The sequence below is a fragment of the Ovis canadensis genome, chromosome 26 (genome assembly GCF_042477335.2).
Source record: "Ovis canadensis isolate MfBH-ARS-UI-01 breed Bighorn chromosome 26, ARS-UI_OviCan_v2, whole genome shotgun sequence".
Taxonomy (NCBI): Eukaryota; Metazoa; Chordata; class Mammalia; order Artiodactyla; family Bovidae; genus Ovis; species Ovis canadensis.
Window position 1 is genome coordinate 50,336,708 of NC_091270.1, and position 23,429 is coordinate 50,360,136.

At 37.9% G+C, this 23,429-nt stretch overlaps 1 protein-coding gene across 1 annotated transcript in view; it reads right to left on the bottom strand.

Annotated features, from left to right (window-relative positions):
* The window catches only part of LOC138430928 (A disintegrin and metallopeptidase domain 3-like), a 120,176-nt gene that overhangs the window by 13,634 nt on the left and 83,113 nt on the right, over positions 1–23,429 (bottom strand). Inside the window, 5 exon segments of the mRNA XM_069572948.1 lie at positions 241–327; positions 15,661–15,841; positions 16,160–16,250; positions 16,736–16,931; positions 20,424–20,522. Coding sequence (XP_069429049.1) covers positions 241–327; positions 15,661–15,841; positions 16,160–16,250; positions 16,736–16,931; positions 20,424–20,522 — 654 coding nt within the window.

Sequence of the window (23,429 nt, forward strand, 5' to 3'; positions counted from 1 at the left end):
ATCATAATAGCTTATGTTTCATACTGCATTTTTGTACAAAGTTTAAAAGTTTTTAGCTCATGAAGTGTGCAATGATCTGATAAAATACATAGAACATGTACACATGTATAAATAATGAAATTTGGTTTCTGCATTTAACTGAAATTTTCCAAAGAAATTTCCACCTCCATAATATTATCTTATAAAATGTTATGATATGTATTTTAAAACTATACATAAAATAGAGTAACAATTACATACCCCATGTCCTTTACATTTGACAAGTGGGTCACAGTCTTGATACTGACTGTATTGGGTGACTGCCTTGCAAGCTCCGTTGTCACAAAACTAAAATGAAACAACCAACAACTTCAAAGTCAGGAATTCATTAGCTGTACTTAGTATAAGAAATTAGATACACAATATTATATATACTTAGGATGAACTTGAATTTCATAACATCTACTCATTCTAATAAAATCTTAAAATGGTACATTATTACTTTATCAAACATCAAGTTTTACAATAAGATATTGCTTCCTTTGAAGGAGCAGGCTTGTGAGTTTACTAATAGCCAATGAAAATTATTAAAGTATTGTAATTTGGTATGTTACAGGAAGTTTTTATTTTAATATGGAAAAGGATTTTAAAAATCAAATACAATACAAGAAATGTCCACTCAGTGCTTTTCAAGTGCCATAGAGATTTTCTCTAATTTGTCTCAACAAAAGTAGACAACATTTTTTATATACCTGAAAACATAGAACTTTCCTATGTCTTTTGTAGAAGGTATAGAAATTATGCAGCTAAAAATTATAGCTGGTGTAAGAACAAAACAAGCCAAATTAGAATGAGCATTTGAAGTGGGCCTTTGAACTTTCTATGCATTTATATATATATGCTCACATTGACCTTGAGAGGGAGATATTTTTATCCACATTTTTATTTGATGAGAATTAAATGTACACTTTTTAGGTCATGTCACCACTGACTGACAGAATCAATATTCAGTGCAAGAACTACTTTAATCATAGAGCCCATTGATCAGTGCTCAATACCAGTGCTTCAACCAGTCATTTTTACATTCTCCTAACTTTATAACAGTATCCCTTGTCTTTTACAAAAGCAATGTTCTCCTTCATACCTAAGTTTATCTATCTTTGAATTTGAAATAGAACTTATACCCAAGTCATAGGTTATGAGGGTGAAATAAGTTATTACACATAAAGGAACAAAAACAGTTTGGGACATAGTAAATGCTCACTAAATATAAATTTGTGTTTTAGTTATTTATTTAACCTGATTTTGATGTAGACTGCATGTTAATATTCCTCTATCAAAATTTTAATTTAATTTGAATACTCTGGGGGACATGTTCTAAGATTATCTGCCCACTTTTCTCAAGTTATCTGATAGAATATCCAACAGATGATGAAGTCTAAAACATTCGTTATTTTCTATCACTATTGGTAAGTAAATATATGGACAAAGGTCCGTCTAGTCAAAGCTATGGTTTTTCCTGCAGTCATGTAGGATGTGTTCAGTTCAGTCACTCAGTCATGTGCGACTCTTTGTGACCACATGAACTGCAGCACGCCAGGCCTCCTTGTCCATCACCAACTCCTGGAGTCCACCCAAACCCATGTCCATTGAGTCGGTGATGCCATCCAACCATCTCATCCTCTGTCGTCTTCTTCTCCTCCTGCCTTCAATCTTTCCCAGCATCAGGGTCTTTTCAAATGAGTCAGCTCTTCGCTCCGGTGGCCAAAGTATTTGAGTTTCAGCTTCAACATCAGTCCTCCCAATGAATATTCAGGACTGGGAGGGATTGTGGGAAAGAGGAGAAGGGGACGACAGAGTATGAGGTGGCTGGATGGCATCACCAACTCGATGCACATGAGTTTGGGTGAACTCCGGTAGTTGGTGATGGACACGACTGAGAGACTAAACTGAACTGAGGTACGAATGGGTGAGAAAAAGGGAGAAATTTCATTTACTTTTTCATTGATCAGCTTATCTACTTTTGGACAGGCACATGCCCCAAACACATTGCATTTCAAGTTTGAAAAGAATGTGCTGAGATGTGTTTATCATCCCTCATATTCCTATGGGGACTAGAATCAGTTAGATAAACTATTCTGATGGCTGCTTCATATTGCTTAAAGCAGTGGTCCCCAATATCTTTGGCACCAGGGACAGGTAATGTGAGCGATGGGGAGTGATAGGGAGTGGCAGGCAAAGCTTTGCTTGCTTTGTTGGCACTTACTTACTGCTGTGTGGCCTGGTTCCTATTAAGGGTTGGGGACCCCTGGCTATTTCTAACAGCAATATAATTTTGTTGTTAATGCTTATTGACTTTATTTCTTTTTTTTTCCTTTGAAATTGAGATTTTCCTGGTTCATGGTATGAAGAGTGTGACTTTTGATTGAAACCTAGATATTTTGATTACTGTGTTATGAGACTCTAGTTAAACCTTGTGGTTAAACCTGGTTAAACCTTCTGGTTCAGCAGTTCTTCTCTATTACAACTCTGAAGTAGGGGAAAGGAACACTGCCTCATTTTTGCCAGGTAATGCTGAAAGTTGGAGAAGGGAATGGCAACACACTCCAGTGTTCTTGCCTGGACAATGCCATGGACAAAGGAGTCTGGTGGGCTACAGTACAAGGAGTCGCAAAGAGTTGTGCAAGACTGAGGGACTATCACTCACTCAGCATTGGAAGTGAAGATTCCACTAATATCTGGAATGAGAGGGGCTCCTTATTATTGCAAGTGGCTGGGAAGAACAAGCTCTCCACAAATCCTCTGTTCTACCACTCTGGTGAGAGTAGAAGTGTAGCTACAATTTTATCTATATCCTTTGGCTGCAGAAGAGAATCCATTGTTTAAAAGTGTACCATCTTGCTAAGCTGTTCACTTGGCTAAAGTCAGGCTTTCCTTTATGACTTGTTTCTCTCTGTTTCATTTGACATTTCTGAGTTTCTGGCTTCTCTGGCACTCAGTTTGGGAGATATAAGGCTAAAAGCAAAGAGATCACATTGTTATGTTTCTCCACAGGTACTGAGGTGCCTAGCTGATCTGCTGAAAGAATCTTTCAGGTTTTGGAATCTTCTTATGTTTATTTTACATTTAATATCCAGGTGTCCTAGCTACAATTAATCAGAAGAATAGAGAAAAGTACATCTAGTCTGCCCTGGAACTTCAAATCTCTATCCAGTAGTTTTAACCATGATATAATATATTTATCAATATTTCCCCTTATCTGTAACTGACTTTGTACCATTGGAGATAACTCTGAGATACTTGGATACTCACAGATACTATCCCTAAGTTTTCCTTGAGTTTTTATTAAAGCATTTTGATCTATAATTCCTTTGAAATAATATTTTATACCTTTGTCTATAGGCTAATTTATCCTTGTACCTATTGGCTTTTATTTTAATTATTTCAACTTTATCTTCTGTCTTGTTATTTAGTAACATGAATTGTCAATTTCCATTTTATTTCAAATTGCATTGGCTATTTTGTACATTTAGCTCTTTGCATTTTAATATAACCTTTAAATATGTTTTTCAATTTCCACCAGCAACTCATTCCCTGCCCCCCACCTCAGAAAAGAAACCTGGTGGAATCATGATTCTTCTGGATTCTTCTGCATCATATTCATTAATTGATTTTGAGAACAGTACCGTTTTAACAATATTGCCTTCCAAGTCAAAGACACAATTTATGCTTAAATAGTGATCACAACTCACATAATTTTCATGTGTAGTCAAAAAAGTAGAGCTGAAGGGGATGGGAGATGGATAAATTAGGAGTTAAGGATTAGCAGATAAAAACCACTATATACAAAATAGATAAATGAGAAGGTCCTACAGTATAGCACATGAAACTATAAGAATATATATAACTGAATCACTTTGCTGTACACAAGATACTGACACAGCCCTGTAACTCAACTATATTCAATTAAAAAAAATTTAAAAGGTAGAAATAATATCTTGCAGGTTTTACCTTGATTTCTCTATCACCATAATATTACATATCTCCATGTCATTAAAAATTATTTGTATTGGATATGGGCTTTCCTGGTGACTCAGACGGTAAAGAATCCACTTGCAATGTGGAAGACTTAGGTTCAATTCCTGGGTTGGAAAGATTCCCTGGAGAAGGTAATGGCTGCCCACTCCAGTATTCTGGCCTGGAGAACCCCCATGGACAGAGAAGAATGATAGGCTAAAGTCCATGGGGTTGCAGAGTTGGACATGACTGAGTGACGTTCACTTTCACTTCACTGTGCTTAACTTATCTGATCAACCTATAATTGGCATTTAGTGTGTCTTGTTTATTTTATCTATTATAACTCACATCATAATTGCTCTATATCAATGTCTATTCTCTAACATTTTAAAATTAACCTTAATTACATCAGAAATAGATAAAAAGTGTGATGATAAATTTGAAGCCTAAACATTTCAAAATCACTTTCCATAAAGTATCTGTTAATTTATACTTATTTTAGGAAGATTATAAGTTACGCTTCTCACCATCAATTCTTTTTTTGCTTGAAGTATAGCTGGTTTACAATATTATATTAGTTTTGGATATACTACATATTGATTCAATTTTTTATATATTATACTCCATTTAAAATTAATATAAAATATTGGCTATATTCTCTGAGCTGCGTAATATATTCTTGTATCTTTTTTGGAAGACAACACAAACAGACAGAAAGACACACCACATTCTTGAACTGGCAGAATCAATACTGTCCAAAGGACTACATTGTCCAAGGCAATTTCCAGATTTAATGAAATTCATATCAAATTACCAATGGAAGTTTTCACAGAGTTAGAACAAAAATCATAAAATTTGTAAAGAGACACAAAAGACCCCGAATAACCAAAAAATCTAAGAAAAATGAAGCTGAAGAATCAGGCTCCCAGACTTAAGACTATGCTACAAAGCTACAGTCATCAAAACAGGAAGGTACTAGCACAAAAATACATATAGATCAGTGGACTAGGACACAAAGCTCATGATAAACCCATATGCCTATGGTCACCTAATCTATGACAAAGCAGGCAAGACTATACAATGGAGGAAAGACAGTCTCTTCAATAAGTGGTGTTGGGAAACTGGACAGCTATATGTAAAAAACAAAAAAAAAAAAAAAAAAAAGAAGAAGAAGAAAACTCTAACCACACACACACACACAAGCTCAAAATGAATTAAAGACTTAAATGTAAGACTGAATACTATAAAACTCTCAGAGGAAAAAAAGACCAAACATCCTCTAACATAAACTGCAGCAATATCTTTTTTGACCCATCTCCCAGAGTAATGGAAATAAAAATAAAAATAAATGGTACCTAATTAAATTCAAAAGCTGTTGCACAGCAAAGGGAATTATATACAAAAACAAAAATACAACTCACAGGATGGGAGAAGATATTTGCAAATGATGCAACTGACAAAGAATTAGCCTTTAAAATTTTCAAACATCTCATCCAGCTCAACATCATAAAAACACACAACTCAGTCCAAACATGGGCAAAAGACCTAAAGAGACACATTGCTGTAGAGAAGACATACAGATGGGTAAGTGACCTATGAGAAGATGTTCAGCATAGTTAATTATTGAAAATGAAAGTGTTAGGCAATTAGCTGTGTCTGACTCTTTGCAACCCCATGGACTGTCAGAGAACTAAGATCATGGCATCCAATCTCATCACTTTATGGCAAATAGATGGGAAACAATGGAAACGTGACAGATTTTATCTTCTTGGCCTTCAAAATCACTGTGGAGACTGAGGCCATGAAATTAAAAGACACTTGCTTCTTGAAGGAAAAACTACAACAAACACGGACAGCATATTAAGAAACAGAGACATCACTTTGCTGACAAAGGTCTGTATAGTCAAAGCTATGATTTTTCCAGTAGTCGTGTATGGATGGGAGTTGGACCATAAGGAAGACTGAGCACTGAAGAATTGATGCTTTCAAACTGTGGCGCTGGAGAAGACTCTTGAGAGTCCCTTGGACTGCAAGGAGATCAAACCAGTCAATGCTAAGTGAAATCAACCCTGAACATTCATTGGAAGGATTGATGCTAAAGCTGAATCTCTAATACTTTGGCCACCTGATGGGAAGAGTCAACTCACTGGAAAAGACCCAGATGGTGGGAAGGATTGAAGGCAGGAGGAGAAAGGGACAGCAGGATGAGATGGTTGGATGGCATCACTGACTCAAAGCACATGAGTCTGAGCAGACTCCGGGAGATGGTGAAGGATAGGGAAGCCGGGCATGCTGTAGTCCTTGGGGTCACAAAGAGTTGAACAGGACTTACTGACTGAACAACAACAAGGCTCCTCTGTCCATGGAATTTCTCCAGGCAAAGAATCCTAGAGTGGGCAGCCATTCCCTTCTTCAGGAAATCTTCCCAATCCAGAGATTAAACCCAGGTCTCCTGCATTGCCAGCAGATTTTTAACCATCTGAGACACCAGGGAAGCCCATCAAATTATCAGAGAAATGTGAACCAAAACTGCAATGTGGTATCATCTCATATGGTCAGGATGGCCATCATCCAAATATCTACAAACAGTAAATGCTAGAGAGGGTATGCAGAGAAGGGAACTCTCCTATGAGGTTTGTGGGGATGTAAATTGGTGCAGCCACTATGGAGAACAATTCCTTAAAAATGGAAATACTGTATGATCTAGCAGTCCCACTCCTGGGTATATAACCAGAGAAAAATCTTGATTCAAAAGCATACACCCCCATGTTCACTGCAGCACTATTCAAAATAGCCAAGACACAGAAGCAGATTAAATGTCCCTCAGCAGATGAAGGGATAAAGGATAAGTGGTACATATATACAATGGGATATTAGCCACTGAAAAGAATGAATTAATGTCATTTGTAGCAACATAAATGGACCTGGAGATTATCAAACTAAGTGAAGTAAGTCAGACAGAGAAAGATAAGTATCATAGGATATCACTTATATGTGTATTCGTGAAGAAAAATGATTGAAATGAAGTTAATTACAAAATAGAAACTGACTCATAGACTTAGAAAATGAACTTATGGCTACTAAGTGTGAAGGGTTGAGGGGGAAGGATAGATTGGGTGTTTGGGATTAACATGCACACATTGTTATATTTAAAACAGTTAACCACCAAGGACTAACTATATAGCACAGGGAACTCTGTTCAATATTCTGTAATAACCTAAATGGGAAAAGAATCTGAAAAAAAGTGGATATATATATATATATATATATATATATATATACATATATATAAAACTTAATCACTTTGCTGTACACCTGAAACTAATACAATATTGTTAATTAACTGTACCCGAATATAAATTAAAAATTAAAATAATAAGGTTAGCATAAAATATTAGCTATGTTTTCTGTGCTGTGCAATATATTCTTATAGCTTATTTATTTTATATATAGTAGTTTGTATCTCTTCGGAGAAGGCAATGGCACCCCACTCCAGTACTCTGGCCTGGAAAATCCCATGGACCAAGGAGCCTGGTGGGCTGCAGTCCATGCGGTCACTGAGGGTTGGATATGACTGAGTGAGTTCACTTTCACTTTTCACTTTCATGCATTGGAGAAGGAAATGGCAACTCACTCCAGTGTTCTTGCCTGGAGAATCCCAGGGACGCAGAAGCCTGGTGGGCTGCCGTCTAAGGGGCTGCACAGAGTCGGAAACGACTGAAGTGACATAGCAGCAGCAGCAGCAACGGCAGTTTGTATCTCTTAATCTCTCCCTTCTAACCTCTTCCCAGTGGTAATCACCAACTTGTTCTCTGTATCTGTGAGCCTCTTTTAGTTATTGTATTCTTCACCTCTGACTAGTTATTTTTTATATTTCTAGTTTTTCACTAAAATTCTCACTGTGTCCATTTCTTCTTTTCCCAAGTTCAGATAACATTGTTATTGCTTATGCTTTAAACTTTTTATCTGGTAAATTATCTTTTTTTGTTTTTTTTTTCAGTTTTTTTTCTTTCATTTGAAATAATTCTTTTCTCTTCTCATTTTGTTTGACTTCGTCTCTATGAAATTAAGTGAAAGAGTTAACTATCCTAGCTTTGAGGGAACGTCTTTGTGTCCCAGCATCCCTATACTGTCTGTGTGTACCCAGTGGTTTTTGTGGGAGAGCTAGATCTGACATGATCATGGGTCGCATCCTGTCCCAGGGTGTGCTGCCTGCTGTCACTTTGGTGAGATGTAGGATTGATGACAAAGGGATAGAGCCAGTGCCAGGTGTGAGTTGAGACTTCTCCTATGATCCGTGGCTATCACCACCCTACTGGGGAGATGGCATCAGGTCCCAAGCTGCTGATGGTGAATGGATAAGGACAACCTTATGGTATAAGCTTGGGTCCAAGTTGGTCCATTTCTTTTTAAGTATGCACCTTCCCCCTCCATCCTGGGAAGGACACCTCTGCCCCAGAGGGTATGATCCCTAAAGCAAGAGGGTGCTGGAGTGGGTGCCTGATGTGGTTGGGGCATGTGCCCTGGTATGACTCTGGAATGTCAGCCAGAATTCTAGACACTTCCTGATCCACTCCCTCTATAAGCAGCAGAAATAGCTGCCCTCGCCCCATTCAGCTCCATCCTTCCCATGTGCACACTCTCCTCAGCAATGACAGACTTTGCCCTACTGCAAAGCAGTGCTGCAGCTAGTGAGGCCAGGGCAGATATTCAACATGGCCTGGGGTGCACCTTGCATGGTTTCAGGAAAAGAGCCAGAGCTCTAGGCAGGTTCAATCAGCTTCCTCTGCCTTGTTCCCTGGAGTAAAGCCAGTTCTTTACAAGCAGAGTCTTGTTTTTTTTTTTTTTTTTTCTTCCCACAGCCCTCCTGGTGATAGCTCAGTTGGTAAAGAATTCACCTGCAATGCAGGAGACTCTGGTTCAATTCCTGGGTTGGGAAGATCCTCTAGAGAAGGGATAGGCTACCCACTCCAGTATTCTTGGGGTTCCCTTGTGGCTCAGCTTGTGATAGCTCAGTTGGTAAAGGATCTGCCTGCAATGTGGGAGACCTGGGTTCGATCCCTGGGTGGGGAAGATCCCCTGGAGAAAGGAAAGGCTATCCACTCCAGTATTCTGACCTGGACAATTCCATGGACTGTATAGTCCATGGGATCGCAGAGTCAGACATGACTGAGCGACTTGCACTGACACTTGTAAGCCCCACTGATTTTCAAACTTGATAAGGGATCAAATCCCAGTGTCAGATCCCAGGCCTGGGGTATCCAGTAATCAGTTTAAACCACTCACTCCCCAGGGAGGATCTCTGAACCATACACACACACACACCCCTCAACCTTCCTCTATGCTCCCTCCTAGAGGCACAGGTGCTGTAGTGATTGTCCTCCCTGCCTACCTGACAAGTATCCAATTTGTTTTCAGGGAGAATTGCTTCACATGGAGATGTATTTTTGATGTGTTCCTGGGGAGAGGTGAGTTTAACATCTTCCTATGATGACATCTTCATCTCCTCTCCATCAAATGCTATTTTTGATGTCAAAATGATACACAGAATAAATAGCTGAATATTCGCTTATTTTGAATTTATTTAATCACAGGTTAAGTTAGAACATTTTCATGTTTCTTAGTCATATGTTCAATTTCGTGATTTTTTTGTACAGATAAACACAAGAGTATGTGTGTGTGTGCATAGGTACATGTATACTGGGATATGTGTTTGTGCACACATGTACATCTATACTGGTATATGTGTATGTACACATGTATATATATACTGGGGTATGGATGTATGTGAACATGTGCATATATACTGGGGTACGTGTGTGCACGCATCAGTTCAGTTCAGTCGCTCAGTCGTGTCCAACTTTTTGCGACCCCATGAATCACAGCACACCAGGCCTGTGTGTGCATAGGTGCATATAAACTGGGATATGTGTGTGTACACAGGTGTATATATATATATATATGTATTCTGGGATATGTGTGTGTACACATGTACATATACACTGGGGTACGTGTGTGTGTGCACGTGTTCATATATACTGGGGTACGTGTGTGTGTGTGTGCATAGGTACATATATACTGGGGTATGTGTGTGTGTAAACATGTACATATATACTGGGGTATGTGTGTGTGTGTGTGTGTGTGCACAGGTACATAAATACTGGGATATGTGTGTGTGCACACACACATATATATACTAGGGCATGTGTGTGTGCACAAGTACATATATACTGGGGTATACACATAGATGTACATATATATATATATATATATACACACACACACATAGTAGGGGTGTCCGTTCATTTCAGTTCAGTCGCTCAGTCGTGTCCGACTCTTTGTGACTCCATGAATCGCAGCACACCAGGCCTCCCTGTCCATCAGCATCTCCCAGAGTTCACTCAGACTCACGTCCATCGAGTCTGTGATGCCATCAAGCCATCTCATCCTCGGTCATCCCCTTTTCCTTCTGTCCCCAATCTCTCCCAGCATCACAGTCTTTTCCAATTAGTTAACTCTTTGCATGAGGTGGCCAAAGTACTGGAGTTTCAGCTTTAGCATCATTCCTTCCAAAGAAAGCCCAGGGCTGATCTCCTTCAGAATGGACTGGTTGGATCTCCTTGCAGTCCAAGGGGCTCTCAAGAGTCTTCTCCAGCACCACAGTTCAAAAGCACCAGTTCTTCGGTGCTCAGCCTTCTTCACAGTCCAACTCTCACATCCACACTTGACCACAGGAAAAACCATAGCCTTGACTAGGCAGACCTTAGTCGGCAAAGTAATGTCTCTGCTTTTGAATATGCTATCCAGGTTGGTCATAACTTTTATTCCAAGGAGTAAGGGTCTTTTAATTTCATGGCTGCAGTCACCATCTGCAGTGATTTTTTTAGAGCCCAAAAAAATAAAGTCTGACACTGTTTCTACTGTTTCCCCATCTATTTCCCATGAAGTGATGAAACCAGATGCCATGATCTTCGTTTTCTGAATGTTGAGCTGTAAGCCAACTTTTTCACTCTCCTATTTCACTTTCATCAAGAGGCTTTTTAGTTCCTCTTCACTTTCTGCCATAAGGGTGGTGTCGTCTGCGGGGGTGTACCCACTATGATACCTGATACCTATGACTCTGATACCAACCGAGTGTCCAAGAATTCAGTTCAACTCATTCTGACACAATCTATCTGCAGTTAGAATCAAATTCCAAAAGTTAAAAAAGCTCAGTCCCATAAGACTCTTCCCATTTCAGACACCAGATGCAAGTCTTTATCCTTCTGACCAACTGGCTATAAATTGGAGGTTCCCATGGCTCCCTCTCAGGTTTGATAATTTCCTAATTTGGCTCACAGAACTTAGGGAAAGACCTCACTTATGTTTACTAATTTATGGGAAAGAATATAACTCAGGAACAGCCAAATGGAAGAGATGCACAGGTCAAGTTATGTTGTCGGGCAAGAGGAAGTGACATTGTCTCCATGTCCTCTCCAGGCACATCCTCGTTACAACACATTGTGTTCACCAACTTACAAACTATCTTGAGTCTGATCATTGAAAAATTTTTACAGAGTAGTGTCTCCAGCCATATCATTCCCTTTATTGATGCTGTGAGTGGAGCTTAAAGCTCCACTCCATTAATCAATTGGTCTTTCTGGTGACCAGTATACTCTGAAGCATCAAGAGCCATCACCCTATTACCTCACTGGCATAAACCTAGGTTTCTCTGGATGAATCTCATTATGAGTTACACCAAATATTCCTGTCAGGAAATTCTAAGGTTTAGGAGCTCAAGGCCAGAAACCAAGGGAAAAGGCCAAATTAATTTTCTTGTGCATGTTAAAGTACATTATACTATTATAATACTACATTAGTTTTTTCTAATTAATGAATAATTGAATTAGTTCATAATTTTACATATTTACTCTGCCATATTTATGGTAAACATGATTGCATTTTGTTTTAAATGATGCTTAGAGGGATGACATATTACTTCATAATGCAGTCAGCATCAGTATGCTCCTTTATGATTGAAAGTGAAAGTTTCTCAGTCTTGTCCAGCTCCTTGCCAACTTCATGGACTATAGCCTCCAGACTCCTTTGTCCATGGAATTATTCAGGCAAGAATACTGACGTGGAGAGCTGTTCCCTTCTACAAGGGATCTTCCCATCCCAGGGGTCAACTGTAGCCTTCCAGACTCCTCTGTCCATGGAATTCTTCAGGCAAGAATACTGGAATGGGTAGCCTATCCCTTTTCTAGGGGATCTTCCCAACCCAGGAATTGAACTGGGGTCTCCTGTATTGTAGGCAGATTCTTTACAAGCTGAGCTACCAGGGAAGCCATTATATTTATGTGAGACTATCTTTTGCCATTCTGAGATAAGGTTACTATCCACTTCCAATTTCCTCTATTCTTCAACCAGTAACACTGAAGAAGCTGAAGCTGAACGGTTCTATGAAGACCAAAAATACCTTTTAGAACTAACACCCCCAAAAGATGTCCTTTTCATTATAGGGCACTGGAATGCAAAAGTAGGGAGTCAAGAAACACCTGGAGTAACAGGCAAATTTGGACTTGGAATGCGGAATGAAGCAGGGCAAAGACTAATAGAGTTTTGCCAAGAAAATGCACTGATCATAGCAAACACCCTCTTCCAACAAAACAAGAGAAGACTCTACACATGGACCTCACCAGATGGTCAACACCAAAATCAGATTGATTATATTCTTTGCAGCCAAAGATGGAGAAGCTCTATACAGTCAACAAAAATGAGACCAGGAGCTGATTGTGGCTCAGATCATGAACTCCTTATTAACAAATTCAGACTCAAATTGAAGAAAGCAAGGAAAACCACTAGACCAATCAGGTATGACCTCAATCAAATCCCTTATGATTATACAGTGGAAGTGAGAAATAGATTTAAGGGCCTAAATCTGATAGATAGAGTGCCTGATGAACTATGGAATGAGGTTCGTGACATTGTACAGGAGACAGGGATCAAGATCATCCCCATGGAAAAGAAATGCAAAAAAACAAAATGGCTGTCTGGGAAAGCCTTACAAATAGCTGTGAAAAGAAGAGAAGCAAAAAGCCAAGGAGAAAAGGAAAGATATAAGCATCTGAATGCAGAGTTCCAAAGAATAGCAAGAAGAAATAAGAAAGCCTTCTTCAGTGATCAATGCAAAGAAATAGAGGAAAAGAACAGAATGGGAAAGACTAGAGATCTCTTCAAGAAAATTAGAGATACCAAGGGAACATTTCATGCAAAGATGGGCTCGATAAAGGACAGAAATATTATGTATGGACCTAACAGATGCAGAAGATATTAAGAGGAGATGGCAAGAATACACAGAAGAACTGTACAAAAAGATCTACACAACCAAGATAATCATGATGGTGTGATCACTCATCTAGAGCCAGACATCCTGGAACATGAAGTCAAGTGGGCCTTAGAAAGCATCACTACGAGCAAAGCTAGTGGAGGTGATGGAATTCCAGTAGAGCTATTTCAAATTCTGAAAGATGATGCTGTGAAAGTGCTGCACTCAATATGTCAACAAATTTGGAAAGCTCAGCAGTGGCCAGAGGACTGAAAAGGTCCGTTTTCATTCCAATCCCAAAGAAAGGCAATGCCAAAGTATGCTCAAACTACCGCACAATTGCACTCATCTCACATACTAGTAAAGTAATGTTCAAAATTCTCCAAGCCAGGCTTCAGTAATGCGTGAACTGTGAACTTCCTGATGTTCAAGCTGGTTATAGAAAAGGCAGAGGAACCAGAGATCAAATTGCCAACATCCGCTGGATCATGGAAAAGCAAGAGAGTTCCAGAAAAACATCTATTACTGCTTTATTGACTATGCCAAAGCCTTTGACTGTGTGGATCACAATAAACTGTGGAAAATTCTGAAAGAGATGGGAATGCCAGACCACCTGATCTGCCTCTTGAGAAATCTGTATGCAGGCCAGGAAGCAACAGTTAGAACTGGACGTGAAACAACAGACTGGTTTCAAATAGGAAAAGGACTACATCAAGGCTGTATATTGTCACCCTGCTTATTTAACTTCTATGCAGAGGACATCATGAGAAACGCTGGACTGGAAGAAACACAAGCTGGAATCAAGATTGCCAGGAGAAATATCAGTAACCTCAGATATGCAGATGACACCACCCTTATGGCAGAAAGTGAAGGAGCTAAAAAGCCTCTTGATGAAAGTGAAACAGGAGAGTGAAAAAGTTGGCTTAAAGCTCAACATTCAGAAAATGAAGATCATGGCATCCGGTCCCATCACTTCATGGGAAATAGATGGGGAAACAGTGGAAACAGTGTCAGACTTTATATTTTGGGGGGCTTCAAAATCACTGCAGATGGTAATTTCGGCCGTGAAATTAGAAGATGCTTACTCCTTGGAAGAAAAGTTATGACCAACCTAGATAGCATATTCAAAAGCAGAGACATTACTTTGCTGACTAAGGTCCGTCTAGTCAGGGCTATGGTTTTTCCAGTAGTCATGTATGGATGTGAGAGTTGGACTGTGAAGAAGGCTGAGTGCTGAAGAATTGATGCTTTTGAACTGTGGTGTTGGAGAAGACTCTTGAGATTGCCTTGCACTGCAAGGAGATCCAACCAGTCCATTCTGAAGGAGATCAGCCCTGGGATTTCTTTGGAAGGAATGATGCTAAAACTGAAACTCCAGTACTTTGGCCACCTCATGCAAAAAGTTGACTCATTGGAAAAGACTTTGATGCTGGGAGGGATTGAGGGCAGAAGGAGAAGGGGACGACTGAGGATGAGATGGCTGGATGGCATCACCGACTCGATGGACTCGAGTCTGAGTGAACTCCTGGAGTTGGCGATGGACAGGGAGGCCTGGCGTGCTGCGATTCATGGGGTCACAAAGAGTCGGACATGACTGAGAGACTGAACTAAACTCACTTTTTAAACATACTGTATCTTAATGTAATTATTTTAATTAAAATGTGAAATAATTGTTTCCCTTTTTACTTTCATGTACTAGCTTTTAATGGTACTCTTTTTTAAAAATTCTTTATGTTTATCAAAGTACCTAAGAAAAACAAATACATAAAACTCAAACACTGTTTTAGCATTGTATCTTGTAGAAGGGTCTGATTTTAAACAAGTATGTTATGTTTTTGAAGAAAGAACTAGGGGAGTAGGCTAATGAGAAAATATTTTAGTTCATTGCAATTTAATTCCAGTCAAATATTGCAATGTTAAACGGTGGCTTTTTTGTTTTTCCTTGTTTTTCTCAATATTCAGTTTGTTCTGACCCATTTTTTTTTCACATATTATTTGGTACTTCTTGTTTTTTATTACACAAACTGTCACAGGCCAGATCCTTGCCTACTGTACAAGTTTAGATTCTCAAATGTGACAAAACAAATTCAACTAACTATAGCAAAATTCACAATAAAAAGATAAACAGTGAAACAAATTTTCCTCTAGCCAATAGAAAGTGACCTTTTAATTTTACGATGATATAGTAACCAAAATTTGTACCATTAATTACAAATTTAAAAATCTTAAGCTCTTTCTCTCCCTCTCTCTCTTTCTCTCTCTGTCACACACACACACACACACACACACACACACACACACACACACACTCAGACATCCATACACCATATATAGAATCAAGTAAAATTTCTATTTACCTTATCTTCATCACACATGCTTCCATTACTTGAAATAGTAGGGTCCGGAAATTTACGAGTTCTTAAATATGCTGACGTACATATATGGCCTCCAAGGTAGGTATACTGAACATGAATGTCATTCCTTGATACTATAAGTGAATGTGTCCAGTGGCAAACTAACTTTCCACAAAGGTGATGCCTATCAATATATATATATATAATATATATATATATTATATATATATATAATTTTAAAAACTCTTAATGCCCATAGGTCTCTTCGAGACATAAGAGATTAGATTTAAAAAAGTACCAAATATAAGGATAATTCAAAATGTTCCTGAGATCATAACACCAAAGCTATTCAGAACATACACCAACTAATAAAGTGCAAAATATAAACTCATCTATATAAACCAGGTTAATCTTTCATTTGCATTAAGTGACTCTTGGCAGTATATACACAACAGACACTCAGACAGGCATTTGAAAAATGTATAAATTTTTAAATACATACAAAAAAACACAAGGTTTTCCTAGGCAGTTTCCAAACACATCACCTTGATAATTCACTTCTTCTGCACACTGATAACTAGCCTCTCTAGCAACTAAAAACATAAACAAATTTCCAATTACTCATCTTTAAAAAATTAAAAACTAAAACTGTGGTAAATTAATATTGAAATATCTAAACAACAATGCCTAGTCAATGTCATCTATTACAAATTTCAGTATTGTCTATTGATATACAAGAAAAAGAAACACTTACTGAAAACTACCCACTTAAGAACAGGAGAACTGGTATGTCAGAGGAGAAATAATTGAGAATCCTACAGTCTTCTGCACTCTCTCATCTTCAATCTAAAGTCTACTCACTTCCTCCTAACCACCTCAAATTTCACTAATACCCTATTCATTTTCTCCTGTTCTTATTGGGTCTGTTTTACCTCTTGACATAGTTCAAAGTTACAATGATTTCAATTTTAAGTTCAAATTTGGATTTAACAAACAGTCCTTTTTATTTTGGTGTTTTACTGACTTTAGAAAAAATATAGCTTAAAAATAAAGCTCAGAAGAAAAAATAAATTGCTACATTTTCCAAACAAATTGGTGCACTGCGTTGTTCTATCTTGGCATATTCCTTTAAAGCAATAGGAAGATTTATTATTGCACATTTGTAAGTCAGCAGCTCTCATATCAGGTGCACAAAATTCAGACAGCCCATTGCAAAATTCTGGAAAATCACATGGATCAATGCTTTTCCTACACTCTCTTCCTCTTTCAAGTATCTGTGAGAAAAGGAAAAACACATATTTGCTTTGAAGTAGTATAACAAATGTAAAAACATTAAATAACAGCATTGAATTTGTAGCTATCATTTTCATTACTGTGACGTTTGTAAGTGTTTAAACTATAAATTTGCTTAAAAGTTCCGGTGAAAGAGTTTGGAAAGAAGACAAATGCCTACTAATGTGTAAACAAGCTGTGGTGTGGACAATGGAATGTGTTAGCCCCATAAAGGAATGGAGTACTGATGTATGCTGCAAGGCGACTGAAACTCGGAAACAATGTATTTAGCGACAAAACCAGACACAAGGTTTCCCACTGTAAGGTTCTAGTTCTATGGAATGTCCAGAGTAGGGAAATCCATAGAGAGGAGAGCAGGTGCATCATGGGTCGGGGTCTCCTGTTTGGCTGAGGAAGAAGCTGTGGAACCAGGTCAAGGCGGCGGCTGCACAGCACTGTGAATGCTCTAAATGCTGCTCGGGGCACTAAAGCCCTTGACAATGGCTAACTTCCACTGTGTGACTTAAACTTCAACTTAAAAATGGCCCGTAGCGGATTCATGTTGATGTATGGCAAAACCAATATAATATTGTAATTAGCCTCCAATTAAAATAAATAAATTTATATTAAAAAACCAACCAAACTCTCTCTCTCTCTCTCTCTCTCTCTCTCTCTCTCTATATATATATATATATATATATATATATATATATAAAATAAAAATGGCCCTAGTGAATGTTTTGTAGTTACAATGCTTTGGTTATCCTGAATATTCACTTCAAGATAAACAGAAAATATCTGAGATGACACTACGCATATCTGTTTTTCAACTTTTGATCCTTGGGAACTAATCCATTGCACTCCTGAAATATTTTAACTAACTCAGATGCTGGTCTTTCCAGGTTTCTAAAATGTTTCTTAGTGGACACCCTTGTCCTTTTTGCCCTTCAATTTTCTTTTCAGGACGAACTTCACTTCTACTATGAAATTGCTTCTGACTCAGGATGACAATCGGAACACTTCTCCCTAGACACAGTGGTGGGAAATTTAACTTAGAATGTAATGATGGGTCAGGGCTTCTGCCACTACCAGGGGTGGACATAGGTGTCGGGAAAGAGGGGATCCCTCTGCTCTTCTGAAATACCATACAGTATAGACTAGAAAAGCCAGGATCTGCACTGAGCTATCAGTACTGCACACAGGAAAAGCTTGTCTGAGAACTGCCAAGGAAAAGCAAGGATATCCAACTGATGTATAGCACAAGAAACTTGTTGCTCCTGTTTTAAACGAAGATTCACTTGAGCATGATGCCGAACTCATGTCGTATGTAAGCTTCCTGAGTGCTTGTTTCTTATTCTTTGCTTGTGTGTTCATCATCAAGATACTACAAACCAATGATAATTGCTGGTGTGCAGTACCAGACACAGCTCCTTAAAACTTCAGAGAGGAAAGTCTGGGTACTGGCTAAAACATGTTAGTCCCTGTTATGTGTCAGATAATAGCAGGTTAAAGTATTGGTCTTCCATATCTTTGCACTTGGACTTACGTCCATCTAAACTGAAAATTTATAAGGAAAAAGCACTGGTTCAAAGCATTACATTTCAGACCATGTCAGTGGAAAGTAGAATGGAAAGTAGACAGATAAAAAAAATAAAAAGCCTTTTAAACTTATGATCAGTAATAAGAGAGGCACCTGCAACCCTTGAAAAGACAGCAAAAGCTAGATTTTATGCTATAATATGTAAGAAAGTTAATGGGAACTAACATAGGACATTGAAGCAAGCAAAATAGACACAGATGTATAGAACAGACTTTTGGACTCTGAGGAGAGGTAGAGGGTGGGATGATTTGGGAGAATGGCATTGAAACGTGTATACTATCATGTAAGAAACGAATCACCAGTCTAGGTTCAATACAGGATATAGGATGCTTGGGGCTGGTGCACTGGGATGACCGAGAGAGATGATATGGGCGGGGAGTTGGGAGGGGTGTTCAGGATCTGGAATTCATGTACACCCGTGGCATTTCATGTCAATGTATGGCAAAACCAATATAGTATTGTAAAGTAAAATAAAGTAAAAAAAAAAAAAAAAAAAGAGTGAGGAGGAAAGGTCCTGGGCAGATGGTGGCAGTGGGTATATTCCCAGAACTAGAATTGAGTCACAGGTGCCTTCAAGTGTGAAAAATGAAATGGCTGTCCAGGGCTACCTTCTACAGACCAATAAGTGCAGTCCTAGATGTTAAAAACAAAAGATGATAGCTGAAGTTACAGGTTTTAGTTGGAACTTCTTTACAGAATTCAATGCTGTTACCCCGAATCTCTCCCTAGAAACTTATACTATGAATTTTCACTGGGCCAAATGCAGGAATTATCCTTGTTGCAAAGAATTATCCTTTGAGATGTAGATAGAGGGCAATGGTGGGTGTGTACTAAGTCACTTCAGCCATCTCCAACCCTCTGTAGCCCTGCGGATTGCAGGGGCCAGGCTCTTCTGTCCATGGGATTCTCCTGGCAGGCAGGCTCTTCAGCACCACCTGGGGAGTCCAGATGGAAATGGACTGTTTAGAAAATTCAACTGCTCTGTCTCACTGATTTGGAGACAAAGACAAAGATGTGAGTTCTGGGGAAGGAAAGAACAACACAGTTTATTGCTAAGAAGTGGAAATCCTAGCTTGGCCTCTACATCAATACGCCTTGAAACAAATGAACATTGGCTTAAGAACTAGCCCACAGAGTGAAAAAGAGCATGCAGAGAACAGGGTGAAATGGTGTGGGGAGAGATTTTCATTGACAGTGGAAAAACAGACCTGATGACAAAACCTCTCATCAATCAGCGTTCATGTGTGTCTTAGCCTCCTAAAAGTAACACACAAAAAGGCGAAATGAAGCCCTCCCTAGAACAGAGCTCTTACCCAGGGTCCTATCAGAGGTGGTTATGAAGGAAAATTGAGGGAAAACTTCCCAAGGGAAGTCAAGGATTCAATGAGTGATTCACAAAGTTAATCTTCAGTATTAGATATGCTACATATTGCTGACTATTCCCTATGGATTCCTTTTTTCTGCTACTTCCAAAGCGAGGGGTTACTTATAATTGTATAATTGTATACAATTATAATTGTCTGTTTATTCAAATATTGTATCTCAAGTGTGTGAGGGGTGGCTTATTCATAATTTTGTCATAAGTAGATTGTGAGGAGCTACATTCAATTATGACCAAGAGGAACTCACAACACCCAGATTACCTGAAGTTGTTATTAAATGGCATAATAGGATGAGTTCTGAGTAGGGATTGAAACAATGAGGTTAGAGGTAGGGCTAAAAATTTGATTGGAAAAGATCTAAAGACTTCTCAATTCTGAACTCAACAGTGGATGAATCAGGAACATACGGTTATATATTTGAAAGATGAGTAAAAATTGTGTGAAAAAAAGCTAAAAAGCCCACAAAAGCAGGAATTTCATGGAAGAAAATAAGGTAATATTCGAAAACTTACCTTACAAGTGTTTTTTCCACAACATGGTCCAGAACCACAGTCTGCCTTTGCTTTCAGTACACAGTTTAAAGGATCACAGCATTTACTATACTCACATGTCTGAAAGCAAAGGTAATCAAGTTAAGTAATTTTGAACAAATCATTTTACTTATTGTCATAATATCTTAAGCCATGTCTCTAATTACAATCACAGTATAATTTTTATGTCTATCTATTTTTAACACCACTTCACCTAGACAACGTATTTTGATATAGAAAAATGTGGTAATGAAATCATTCAGGATTCTATGTTCAAGAATTTGACTGTTAAAAATGTAATGCAATTTACTTCAATCTTTTTGTGTTCATAAATATATGGACAATATATTTTGAGATTTTTTTCATTTGTGTGTGTGTGTGTGTGTGTGCGCGCGCGCGCGCGCGCACGTGCGCGTTACTTGCTCAGTCGTGTCCAACTCTTTGTGACCCTATGGGCTGTAGCCTTGCCAGATTCCTCTGTTCATGGAATTCTCCAGGCCAGAATACTGGAGTGGGTAGCCGTTCCCTTCTCCAAGGGATCTTCCTAACCCAGGATCGAAGCTGGGTCTCCCACATTGCAGGCAGATTCTTTACCATCTGAGCTACTAGGAAACTATTTATCTCTCTTATCAATTCTCCTCAAGATATTCTGTGACTATTAAACATTTTTGGATGTGACAAAATAGAGGTTTCCAAATAACAACAACATATTGTGGTTGTGTCTTTTCAAAGAAATTTTTTTTCACTTTTTAGCTGTTGTATATTAAAGATTGATTCTAAAAGTTATTAGTTCAAATAATTAAAAATGTTAAGAATTCTTTCATAATACACATTAATTTCCTTTTTATAGAGTTTTCTAGTTAGTGTAAGAGTGATATAGGACTGATAAGTAATATATTTTTTAAAAAATTCATTTTATTTTTAATATAAATTTATTTATTTTAATTGGAGGTTAAACCAAAACAATATTGATAAGTAATATTTTAAAATGAATAAAGTGAATAGGCACAAATAACTACATGTTTATATCTGTTTCAATTTCATATATCTTCACAATTTAGTTTATATGTTTATGCATACTTTTCTTTGAGATATTCTATTTATTTCTTTTATTGCTAAGCACTTTTTACTAATAATATTAGCCCCTAGCCACTAATATATTTTATATTGTTTTGCAGTTTGTCATGACAACTTATTTCTATTTTGGCAGGTTTTAAAAAATATTTTTATTACTGTGATATTCTGAAATCTGAAAATTGCCACTTTTCTTTCGTGATTTGTTCCAAGAGCTTCTGTATAATATTTTCTTCCACATTAACCCCAGTAAATACGTGAAGGGGTAAAATGTTCTGTTATATATATAAATATATATCTACATATATGTATTTTTATTTTACATTAAGTATTTTGAGCAGTATGTTGTAAATGTAATTATAAGGGAAATATATGTCTTCTGCCAAAATTAATTAAGTTTTTATTTTCTTATAGAATAGTAACTTATTACTGATATTTTATTATACCTGGATACTTGTATAATGTCATTTATAAAATGAAACATAATGCAGTTACACTAATGGCATATTACTAAAGTATATTCCAGATTCTATTCTTATTTAACACTTGTAATATCTATAAGAAGCAGATAATAATCATTTTTTCTTTTTCATGTTTCTTCAAGAAGAATGTGTTATGCTTCACATATAAACATGTTAATGAAAAACAGCAAGTGAATTTACTGAAGATGGAATATTAAACCTGCACTAAATATTAATATTGGGGAAAATAAAACAAAATCAGTGATGTGATAGCCTAATATCGAAAATCTAGAATCAAGGAGAGAGCCTGCAGTAGACAGTATATTTTGACAGCACTCAATGTATAATGGAAATCTAGACTAAAGACCTAGATTTGCCAACATCCACTGGATCATAGAAAAAGCAAGAAGTCCAGAAAAACATCTACTTCTGCTTCATTTACTATGCTAAAGCCTTTCACTGTGTGGATCACAACAAACTGTGGAAAATTCTGAAAGAGATGGGAATACTGGACTACCTGTCCTGCCTCCTGAGAAATCTGTATGCAGGTCAAGAGGCAACACTTAGAACCAACCACGGAACAACAGACTGGTTCAAAATTGGGAAAGGAGTACGTTAAGGCTTTATACTGTCACCCTGCTTATTGAACTTCTATGCAGAGTACATCATGAGAAATGCTGGGCTAGATGAAGCACAAGCTGGAATCAAGATTGCCGGGACAAATATCAATAACCTCAGATATGCAGACGACACCACCCTTATGGCAGAAAGAGAAGAAGAACTAAAGAGCCTCTTGATGAAAGTGAAAGAGGAGAGTGAAAAAGTAGGCTTAAAACTCAACATTCAGAAAACTAAGATCATGGCATTGTCCCATCACTTCATGACAAATAGATGGGGAAACAATGGAAACAATGAAAGACTTTACAGTTTTGGGCTCCAAAATCATTGCAGATGGTGACTGTAGCCATGAAATTAAAAGACTCTTGCTCCTTGGAAAAAACGCTATGATCAACCTAGACAGCATATTAAAAAGCAGAGATATTACTTTGCTGATAAAGGCCTATCTAGTCAATGCTATGGTTTTTTCAGTAGTCATGTATGGATGTGAGAGTTGGACTATAGAGAAAGCTGAGCACCACAGGTATACACGTGTTCCCCATCCTGAACCCCCCTCCCTCCTCCGTCCCCATAGCATCCCTCTGGGTTGTCCCAGTGCACCAGCCTCAACCATCCAGTATCATGCATCAACCAGGACTGGCGATTTGTTTCATATATGATATTATACATGTTTCAATGCCATTCTCCCAAATCATCCCACCCTCACCCTCTCCCACAGAGTCCAAAAGAAACCGATACAATATTGTAAAGTAATTAACCTCCAATTAAAATAAATAAATTTATATTAAAAAAAAGAAATCTGAGCACCGAAGATTTGATGCTTTTGGAATGTGGT